The sequence below is a fragment of the Lactuca virosa genome, chromosome 8 (assembly GCF_052849685.1).
Source record: "Lactuca virosa cultivar CGN04683 chromosome 8, Lactuca_virosa_CGN04683_v6, whole genome shotgun sequence".
Lineage (NCBI taxonomy): Eukaryota > Viridiplantae > Streptophyta > Magnoliopsida > Asterales > Asteraceae > Lactuca > Lactuca virosa.
In genome coordinates, this window is record NC_136433.1 from 305,599,913 (window position 1) to 305,612,281 (window position 12,369).

At 33.0% G+C, this 12,369-nt stretch overlaps 1 protein-coding gene across 1 annotated transcript; it reads left to right on the forward strand.

Moving 5' to 3' along the window:
* Positions 1–2,389: 2,389 nt before the first annotated feature.
* On the forward strand, positions 2,390–6,315 carry LOC145132541 (putative glycerol-3-phosphate transporter 4). Its single transcript, XM_079067353.1, has 3 exons — positions 2,390–3,665; positions 4,697–5,236; positions 6,079–6,315. Exons 1-3 carry the CDS (start codon positions 2,642–2,644, stop codon positions 6,117–6,119), a joined length of 1,605 nt encoding a protein of 534 aa, XP_078923479.1. The 5' UTR covers positions 2,390–2,641; the 3' UTR covers positions 6,120–6,315.
* The last annotated feature ends 6,054 nt before the right edge of the window (positions 6,316–12,369 follow it).

Below are 12,369 nucleotides of genomic sequence, written 5' to 3' on the forward strand. Positions count from 1 at the left end.
CTTCAATAATTTAGTGATTAAAGTCATTGAAATTAATCTCACTGTATTTGTCCTTCTTCATATATGATGTCCTTCTTCATATATGAATCTGTCCCCTACCATATTCATCGTCTTCTCCACCTTTCCACCTACCATCATCCAACCATCATCTTCATGTTATCACTAAGCGTCATCTTCTACCCACATGTAATTCGAAGAGAAAATAAGAGATAAAGGGAAGGCTTGGAGGCTGGGATTTTCACAAAGATGGAAGAATTGGTTGATTTTTTAGGGAAATTATTTTTTGTGAGTTTCCAAACACACACGCACACGGAACATATAGTAGAGTTAAATAACCTCAAATATCCATCTACAATCGAATTTTAAAGCCAATATACAGTTTGATTGTGTTTGTAGACATCTAAAATGAGCCTTAACAAATAAATTTAACAAATTTTCTTTTTGCCTACCATGTGTTTGTTAAAATGCCAAATGGGAATTTCCATGAACTTTGATACTTATGTTGGGTGGTGTACACCACACCTCACATAGATAAAGAAAACGACGAATCTAAGCTACAATGCCACCTTTTTCCCTTTAATCCCTTGATATCTCTCTCTGTAAGAAGATGAACATGGTAAGGGGATGATACAATTTATGTAATCTTCTATGCATCATTCTCGTTCATCAAAGGAAGAACTAGTTGTAGCGCCTACGTCCGGGAGGAAGCGTCTAAGATTTATGGAAGAACTAGTTAGGGTTGAGATTTATGGGTTGAAGAAGAAGATAGCAATGTAGCAGTGATTATCGCCAGAGTGATTTGTGATTTGCTCTCCATTACCAGATTATCACCACCATATAAGAAATCGATTGTGATGGCTGAGAAAATATACAACACCAATGATCATTAACTCTACCACGCCAATAATTTGTTTTCTAATTTAACAACTCCCCAAACACTTTTGCTTTTGGTGCTATTGGATTGTAACATCTTGAATTCTAGTATTTCACTTATACCCTTAATATGAGAAATGTTGGCAAAATGGGTCCCTTGTAGATTTTGAAGAAATGCTTGATCAAGAGGAACGTTATGCGTCCGTTAGGAACGCATGGCGTTGAGAAGCTATGCATCCGTGATGGACGCTATGCGTTCTCATTCTAGCTAAAACCATAATTTTTAGGGTTTGGACCCTATTTAAGAATCCTTAAGTCCCAAGTCTCCTTCCTTAAGTCCCAAGAATCCTTCCTTTCATCAGCCTCCATCCCCATTTCGACCACTTTGCAAACCCTAATCCTTTTGAGAGCAATTGGGAGCCTTTGAGTGTGTTTTGGTGATTTTGAAGAAAGGAGAAAGAAGATAAGGTCATCTTGGAGAAGTGGAACTCTTTGGATCCAGAATGACATCACCTTTTGGCATCATTTGGAGGTAAAAAGCTCTAAACTTGGTTAAGAGTTGATTAGATCTTGTTTAGCCATGGAATTGTGTTCTTTTGGTCCCATAAGCTTGGTATTATGAGTATGGATTACTCTAAACCATATGATATGTCCTTTCAGACGTTTTGCAGCACGTAGAAACACAAAAACGTGATCTTGATTTATAGCCTCCTTCCATGCATAAGTTACAAGGTCTTAATGGATTAAGTAGGTGGGGTTTTTGTGTTTGGGCACTTATTGGCCACGCAAAACCATAAAGTTGGAAACTCTATGGTTAAGGACGTTAGTTTAGGGTTGGATTTGGAATTAGAGAAAAAGAGCTTAAGGATTAAGCTCTTAACGGAAGAAAAAGGGAAGAGCTGGAGAACGCTATGCGTTCCTCATGAACACCATTCGTCCGAGAACGCTATGCATCCGTTCTGGACGCTATGCATTCTCAAGCTGAGTTGACTCGGTTGACTTTTGGACTTTTTATAGCCGTTCGAATTTATAATGTTTGATTTATAAAATGTTGTTCGAAATTTATAATAATAATAACAATAATAATATTAATATTAAAATATAAAAAATATTTAAAAACCGATTTTATATAGTCGTTCGAACTTATAATGTCGTCTGAATGTTAAAATTTTGTACGGAATTTATAACAATAATAATAATAATATTAAAATATAATAATAATAATAATAATAATATAAATTAAAAACAAAATTAAAAACAAAAAAAAACAAAATAGGAAAAAAACCAAAAAACAAAAGACAAAAAGTCACGGATGGAATTGGAAAAGGAGTAGAGGTATTTATACAAAAAACCGTTTGTAATTACAACGTTTCACAAACAGAAATTTGGGGCTAGAAAAGAGAATCCGCAATCGTCGCGTTGTATCACTCGATTGCGAGTGAGAAAGGAAGAAAACAGGTCATTTGGCAAATATTAGGGAGAGAGAAACCGAATCCACAGTTAAACGCCACGCCACGTGCCCTTCCTCACGTCAAATTGCCCCTCCCCCAACTTCGCGGTCACTTAAACTGCGCCAAAAGCTCTCAATCTCCCCCTCACACACTCACGCACGCACGAATTCCCCGCCTTCCATATTCAACCAATTTCATTCGTGGAAAATTGTGCACTTGGTTTGAACGTTCTTCCTCTTCTTCTTTATGCACAAAGTGATTAAGGTCTATTATTTTAGTAATAATATTAGGCGATCGACTGCGGATTAGGCTTAAATATGGGTAGAATGAGAAGGATACCTGTAGGGATTTTGTTGATAAGAAGCATTAGGGGAAAAGATTGGAGTTTGAAAACGTATAGATATCTCACCCTCTTTGTTACATTCGTTGCATACACTTCATACCATGCATCGAGAAAACCTAGTAGCATTATAAAAAGCGTGTTGGATCCTCCTCGCCATGGCAATCACTCCAACTCCAATACTAACGTACCCCCGTGGCCATGGCCGATGGGAGACTTTTTCATCCCCAAAATGAATGATACTTATTCGGATGATGGATGGGCTCCATTCAACGGGAAAGACGGCACTTCAAAATTAGGGGAAATAGACGTTGCATTTCTAGCGGTTTATTCATTAGGGATGTACGTTGCTGGTCATTTAGGAGATACTTTGGATCTTCGATTGTTCTTGACAACTGGGATGATCGGGAGTGGAATCTTTGTGGCATTATTCGGGATGGGTTACTTTTGGGATGTTCATCATTTTTGGTATTTTCTGGGGATGCAAATGGTTGCCGGATTGTTTCAGGCCACCGGTTGGCCATCGGTGGTGGCAGTGATCGGTAATTGGTTTGGTAAAAGGCGGAGGGGATTGATAATGGGGATTTGGAATGCTCATACATCTGTCGGCAATATCAGCGGCTCTCTTCTTGCCGCCAGTGTTCTTGATTACGGTTGGGGGTGGTGCTTTATTCTTCCGGCAGCTTTTATCGTGGCAGCCGGAGTCATGGTGTATTTGTTCTTGGCTGCTTATCCAGAAGATGTAGGTTTCTTGGATCCAAGTGACTCTTCTCCAAATGCGAGAGGATCGATTCATGATGATAATATGATGTGGGAAGAGGGCACATCCAATGATGAGGAGGCCCATGTTCCTCACATTCATTCTATTAATCGAAGAGGCATTGGTTTTGTTGGAGCTTGTTTCATCCCCGGAGTCATTCCGTTTTCATTATGCCTTTTCTTCTCAAAACTTGTTGCATACACCTTTCTCTTTTGGTTGCCTTTCTATCTAAGCCAGACAGGTACGGTACTTTCAGCATGTTTTTTTTGCAAAGTACAAAAGTAGCACCCCACTTTCATTTATTTTTCTTATCAAGGCATTATAGTTCTAACATCTACCCATTCATAGCATCATACTTTCAGTTTTAGCTAATTAGGACATTATATTAGTGAATTTTGCTTAATTTGTATTTTACCAACATTGCTATAATTGAATAGATTTATCAAACTACAATTTTGAAGTAAGATATTGTAAGGAACAAATCAATACTTCTTCCATTTAGCCCTTGCACAAAATAGACATACAACTTACTGTGTTATGTTGGTTTAGTTAAAAAGAAACACCATTATAAAAAGATGTCATTTGCAAATTTTCTTAGAATGTATATGACTTTTCTATGTAGCCAATGTAATTTGAAGTATAGTTTAATTTGTAAAGCTATAATGCACAAATGGCGTGAAAAGATCTTGTAAAGGCAATAGAATGGAATTGCTATTTGTTGTTAGGGATTGTATGGATGATATTTAAACTGACTGTTATGATTTGAAGCTGCATCAATCAATTTTTTGTGTGTGCATAAACTGATTATGCTTATGATAATTTCATTATTTAGGGTCAAAATAATCAAAGTCATAAAAATTAGACAATTGTAGTTGCAGTAAACTGATTATTGATATAAATATGAAATTACTAAATAGCTCTAGCTTTATATAATTGATTATCTGACAACGTTAAATAGACTTTTTAGGATGTTTTTTTGGTTATCACTGTTAGAAGTGACATTTATATCTTTTGTAATAACAAGAGATCAAGAGCCACTGAATGTCCTAACTTTTTCCACCTTTTTGTGCAATTTTTGTTCCCAATGACATCGGTTCAGGTCAGTCTTGTGACTTGATGCACACCAAACATAGTACAATCTGCATGGAAATATTATTATAATTTTTTGATGATAATCAATTTTCAAAGTTTGCAAATAACTGCAACTTTTTGTTATGTATTTACCTCTTTCGGGTTCATTTTAACTATTTAAAATCACCCTTTGAGTTGCAGAGATCGGTGGAGAGCGTTTATCAGTAAAATCGGCCGGAAACCTGTCGACTTTATTCGATGTCGGGGGAATCTTCGGTGGAATTTTAGCCGGATATATTTCTGATAGACTCAAGGCGCGTGCCACAACTGCCGCAACTTTTATGTACGCTGCCATCCCATCAATGCTTCTATATAGAACTTATGGAAACATCTCGAAGACCATGAACATTATCCTGATGATAATTGCGGGTCTGTTTATAAACGGGCCTTATGCCCTGATCACCACCGCGGTGTCCGCCGATCTTGGGACACATAGTTCTTTGAAAGGCGATTCACGGGCCTTGGCAACCGTGACCGCTATTATTGATGGCACCGGTTCTATCGGGGCGGCTTTGGGTCCGCTTTTGACTGGATTTCTTTCTACAAAAGGGTGGGATGCGGTATTCGCGATGTTGATGATTGGTGCCTGTATCGCGGGTCTACTCTTGACTCGCCTTGTTTGTACTGAACTCACAGAGAGGACGGCCTTGACAAGTCCACGTCCACGAAACAATGTTGAAGGTATATCATATGCTTTTTTACCTTTTCAATTATGGGATCTTTATCCTCTTGTTTGGTATGCAACACACAATTGTGTTTTGAATGAGATGTTATAGTATTTTGTCGGTAGAATGAGGTGGGACATGGATTGATCTCAAATGGACAAAGACTATAGTATTTTTCTCCACCCACAAAGGTGGTATAAGGTTGGATACAGACTAATATCTATAGGACAGTAGCCACAATATTTTGTCTCACCCAAAATGATGGAATAAGGTGGAAACATAGTGATGTCGTTATTACAAAAAAAAATGCACTATTTTGTCTCAACTAAAAAGGTGGCACACAGACCAATGTTGATATGAAAAAAACGGTTACAGTTTCTCTCTCCAAAAAAGGTGGGACGCAATCATTATCAATGAGATAAAAACTGAAGTACTTTGTATCTCATCCAAAATGGCAGAATAAGGTAGGACACTGACAAATGTTAATAGGATAAAAAGGGCAATATTTGCTCAACCAAAAAAAGGTGGAACACAAACACATGGAAAAACTGTAATATTTGGTCACACCCAAAATATAGGATCAGGTGGTGGGACAGGGGCTCACTCTCGATCTCTTACATGTTCAAAAAGACATGAATGCCCTCCTTTTTTCTTACATGTTCACTCTCGATCTCGATCTCTTACATGTCGTTTGAACTTAATATGAAAAGGTAGGAAAAAATGGTTTTTCCCAATAAGTCCTAACCTTTTATAAATTTGCGCTTTTTTTTTCTTCTATATCCTCAAGTTTGTTGTCACTTTTTCATATCTTTAAACAACATTCATCTATACACCATTTTTCTCTTTTATTTGGTGCAGCTCCTTTATCTCAATCACTTTTACGTGACGGGAGGAGGTAGTCGTTCGTGAGCATTGCTGACAATCGATACACGTTTTTAAGTAGAAAAGAATGGTTTACATAGGACAAAAGAACGACAAGGTGCACCTCTGCATTCATAGGTGATCTTGTATTAGATTTGTGAGACGTGACATACAACAAAATCCTATGAACATATAATTTTCACATCATTTTGTTCAACTATTTATGTATAACAATCAGGTATAAATACAATTTTGTGGTGTTTTTGCATCATTTACGTTTCTATCTTCTTCTTTTTGACTTTTATGTTTTGTCGTATTCACTGTTGAAAACACATTATGCAAATGTTGTAACGTAATTCCGTCAATTTGGTATCATTGTGCAACACTAGAAAATACATATATAATAATAGAAATATACATATATAGATGGGATCTTCATAGAACCGGATTATTGTTATCTTAATAACAAAAAGATTCCAAACGGTTGCTAAAATTTAAGTGAATGATTGATAATTATTGTTATCATGATTTAAGATCATAATAACTTTTTATGCTATGGTCATAAGATCACTATGATCTTGGGATGGGGATGTCCAATGTGGGCCTCCGGTACCGATAGGAACATCGCCCCACCCACTCATTATTGCCCGAAAGGAAGCTGATTCGGGTACATGTCTTGAGTATCCTTTCCCTCTTTTGACCCCCTTGTACATTGTATATACACATTTTATTGCTCAAAGTGCAAGCCATCAAATGAGAGAATTCCTTGAATGTAGCAATTTTAATCTATGAATTCTCAATTTCATGGTTGAAAATTGGGTTAGGGACGGAGTCGGACGAGAGACAGATAAATGTAACATTGATGTGGAAGATAAAAAATGTTATGAAAATAATCCTTATAAAGTTTTAAATTATGTAAATAAAAATAGAGGAAATAGTGATTCATTATTAGCTATATATCATTTTTTTACATAAAAAAGTTATATTTCAAAATATATTCCCGTTTTTACAATTTATGTGGTTGTTAATAATACCATTTCGATTAATTAGTTTTTAACAAATATGTATTACATTTTTTTATTATAATAACTTTATAAAGAACTAGGGAAGTGACCCATGGAGGAGTTTTGTTTTTTTGATAGTGACCCATGGAGGAGTTTTGTTTTTTTTAGCATCAAAGCGACACCAAGGGTTAACGGTCAAAACTTGGACCATAAATGAGAAAAAAACATCCATATAAATCATATACTAAAAAGGGACATTACATTTAAATCATAAAGTAAAAAACATCAATTACATGAATATGTCGTGAGCATTTTTGATAGGGTCTTACTTTAGACACATCAGTCTATTATATTTATATTTAGGTCTATTTTTTTCATTTATTTTCTCAATAATTAACACTTTTTATCAAATGTCATTATTACAATAATAATTAAGTAATGATTATTAATTTACTTTTAATTAATAAATATAATATAAATAAAAATTTATTTTTTAATAAAAAAACCTAATTGTATTTTGTAAAAAATATTATTTAATAAAACTAATAGGACAAAAATTAAAAGTAAAATCTATTTTATAAAGTCCATTTAATCATATATTAGCCTATAACATTGTTCGTTAACGTGTTATTATATATTAAAATTATATATCAAATCAAATAGAAAAAAATGTATTTTTCTTAAATAAATTATTCATATTGACGTGATCATATAAACGTTTTCTATTTTTTATGTAGCATATAAAGTAACAATAATTATATTTCTATTATATAATATAAATATATTATCCTTATTAAAAAAAATATGCCTACAAATCATTAAAAACAATACAAACTAAGATTTAAACAGTTAAAAATAATAAGACTAAATATTATATTTCATTTTAGAAATTAATAATCATAAATATAATTGTATTTATCCTTTATTAATAAACATTATTAAACATATGGGTTTAACAAATCTTTTAAAAGAAAAAAGATATTTAAAAAAAAAAGTTGATATACAGGGTTGAAACATTAAATTAAAAAAAAAACCAAATAATAGAACTTAATCACCCAAAAAATTGGACATATCTTTAAAAAAAAAGAAAAAAAAAGGGTTTACTCCTATGTGTGGATTGGCAGCCAAAAAAAGGCGCGTGGCTCATTGTCCAAGAAGGTAAGCGACCATTTTTTTTGTCCTACTTTGAACACATCAATCTACAACAACAACCTATATTATTAGGTTTACTTTTTAGGTTAATGATGGTAATTATTATCATATAATTATTTTATTGACCATACTTTTTAAATTATAATGACAATCTAATTATTATTTGACCAACTTTTCTTATTAATTCATTATTACATAATCATAAATTATTATTATTTAATAATTACATTTTTATTACTAACTTTATTAATAATAATATAGTTTTTATAATATAATAACAGAAATAATATTATAAAAAAATAAAATTCTAAATAAATTTTCATCAACCTAATATCATTGATATTATAAATAATATTATAAGAAAAATAAAATCCAAATAAATTTTCATCATTTTTTTTAATTTTAAATATTACATAACAAAAATCTGAGACATAAATTTTCATCAACCTAATATCTTTCCGTAGTATTACTGTGATGTATTTTCGGCGATAAATGCTCTGGCGACGTATTTCCGACGAGCAACGTATTTCAGATGATATTTCCGGTAGTATTTCCGGTGATATTGATGTATTTAGTTTAGAGTATTTTTTGTAAATGAGTTTTTATTTTTTATGTAATTTGAACAGTAAATTTATACTAATATATTTTATAGTTTTTTATATTTGTTTTTTGAAAATCTAAACTCTGACAGTAAATATATTGGAAAAGATGGTCTTAGAAACACAAAGTCAAAATAGACTTTAAAATATAGGTAACAGATGTGGGTTAGATTGGTGTGTATAAAGAAGAATCATGTTTAGAATCGTTCGTTTATCAAATAAATAACACTGAATTTATTTTTGTCAAATAGTTTATGAACATTCAGATATATATATATATATATATATATATATATATATATATATATATATATATATATATATATATATATATATATATATGGTTTGTTTACCTTTATATTTTAGTTACAACTAAAAGTATAAATGTTAAATGACATATTAATTAAAACTTAGTTGATATTATAAAATATTTTATTTGTATTTTGCTTTAATATAATATAACTTAAATAAAAGTCACTGGAACAATCTTTATTATTAATCGTATAGTAAATAAAAAAAATTAACGGCAAGGTTTATTAATATATATAAGGTTTAATAATAAATATCATAAAATTTAAAAGTTTAAATTAAGAGTTTGACCAGAGGATTAGTTTTAAAAAAAAATTAGGAAAAGGTTTAAAAGCTGCGTGGTTTGTTAAAAGCCAAAAAAGCACGTGGCATTTTTTTTGAAAAAAAATGCATTGGTTTTTGTAGATCAAGGTGGTGTACATGGATGCTGCCATTAAATTGTCTAGTACTAGATTGGTGTGTAATAGGGTTGTGTAGGATGGTGTGTAAAAAGAAATATCCTTTTTTCTTTAATAAATTGGTTTATTATTGGAGTTTGAGGATTAGAGTTTTTTGTGCCAAAATATATAGGCTGGTGTGTGGGGGTCTAAAATAGATTGGTGTGTATAAAGAAATGCCCTTTTTGATAAAAGTATACCAAGAAACTCATTATTCCAATAACAATCCCTATAAAAAAGAAACATTTATTATAAATTCATTCAGCTGGAATAAAAACACAAAACGTGTTTACTAAAGCCAATCACCTCTCCAGTTGGTGTGTTTTTACTATTTTGTCTGTCTCTCTTGATTCAACTTATTCTTCACATGGATTGATTATAAATTTTAAAGTGACATCAAGTGCCAACTGTCGCAGGCGTGTAAAATACACCGATTGATCAACCCCTTTTAAACATTGCATTCTGTATTTCCAGTAGCTCCATCTTTTATCTCATAAACACCTGGAAATATAACACATAAGAGTTTCGTCAAAGTTTATAAACAAAAAACATTATAAGTTAAAACCAAAACAACCACTTCCTATCTACCTCATTTTCACCTCTGTAAACATTCACATCAAATCAAACAATGGAACATGAAGTTATAGGTTCTAAATAAAAGTCAAATGGTGAGATAAGAGGGGAATATGTTAGAGACGTTGGCTTATAAGGTGATTAGGCTTTTCATCATTGAAGACATTTCATTGCAGGAGGAATCCCCTGTGGAGGTCCATCAAGTCCTAAAAGAATCCCGATTGTAGCTCCCTGAGTTGCAAGAACTGCAGTCAATGCCTGCCCTAAAGTAGGAGTCAATGGTGGATGAACAACAGGGTTGTAACCACCCACTAATGACCCTCTCCTGCACCACCAACACCATCACCTGAGTTGGAGTACTTGCCTTTTTTTTTAAGGGTAATGATCACTACCACCACCATACTTTTGATGTTGATGTTGCTTTTGTTGTTGGACCATCAACAACCTTTTCCTATGTTTGAAGAGTATAAAGGCATATAACCTTTAGATTTTCTGATTACCTTATCTACAACAGCCTTACAATCTTCGATCTGACCATACTTGCCAAACTCTCTGGTTAGAATCATAGCATTGGTACCCCAACCTATACCAAAAAGTTATATGTAAGAGTGCCAGTAAGAAGGTTGTGTAATCAATGATGGAGTAGAACTAATCTTACCGCTTCTTTCAAGCATTTCATCAAACACTTGATGTGCATCTTCAAATCTGCAAAGTTTGAACAACAAAAACAAATTAATAAGCCCCAGATTAGTTTCTTTTTCACAAAGAAGAACATTAATACGGCTGTAGTTAGTGCAAACCTCTTGGCTCAGTGTGTATTTTATTCCCTTTTCAGCAATTTCTGAAATACAAAATAGTTGGGTTTCATGAGTAAATGGTTCAATTACATCTGCAATTGCATACCATGATAGTATTTAAGATTAGAGAAGAACATGGATGAAACGATTGCAATAGAGTGGATAATTTTTGGAAAACAGCATACCAGATTACTTCACTACACGCGAAATCGCTGCGGAGACAATAGGAATGTATATAGAAATCATCTTATTAATAAACAGGGATAGGGTTTTGGAAAAGAAAGCTAACCAACAGAAGAATATGCGATGGCAGAGCCACAACCAAACGTGTTGAACTCATGAGGTAACCCTATGGTGACGCACCTGAAATTAGGGATGAGAGTGGGTCCAAACCCGGACCGGTAGACCCGGACCCGAAAAACCCGAGAACCGGTTAACGAGATTTTTTAGGACCGGAAACCGGACCGGTATATAGGAACCGGTTCCGATTCGGTTCCGGGTAAGATACCGGGTAAAGTGGGTCTAGAACCGAAAAACCTGGAAATATCAAAGTGGGTCGAATGGAACCGGGTAAAGTGGGTCTAAAACCGAAAAACTCGGGGAACCGGGTAAAGTGGATCGAATGCATGTTTTAAAATTTCACAAAATACAAAAATAAAGCTGAGAAAAAAAAAAGAAAATTCGCAGCTTTGATATCACAACTTTGGGAGACTATAAATCAATGAATATGAAACCAAAAATGATAAAATTATAGTCTAAAATCATGTACAATCTCTATACTACAATTTGGAAAAAACCGCATGCTATTCCGACTTCAAACGAATTAGATATGCATGTTTAAATCTATCACAAAATACAAAGAAAGCCGAAAAACATAAATTTTTCAGCTTTGATATCCTGACTTTGAGAGACTATAACTCAATGAATAAACACCCAAAAATAATAAAATTATAGTCTAAAATCATGTACAAACTATAAACTACACTCTGGAAAAAACCTCATGCCAATCCGACTTCAAACGAATGAGATATACATGTTTTAAAACTATCACAAAATATAAAAAAAGCTGAAAAACATAAAATTTCCAGCTTTGATATCCCGACTTTGAGAGACTATAAGTCAATGAATATAAACCCAAAAATGACAAAATTATAGTCTAAAATCATGTACAAACTATAAAATATACTATGGAAAAAACCTCATGTCAATCCGACTTTAAACGAATGAGATATGCATGTTTTAAAAATATCACAGAATACAAAAAAAAACTGAAAAACATAAAATTTCCAGCTTTGATATCCCGACTTTGAGAGACTATATGTCAATGAATATAAACCCAAAAATGACAAAATTATAGTCTAAAATCATGTTAAAATTATAAACTATAATATGAAAAAAACCTCATGCCAATCCGACT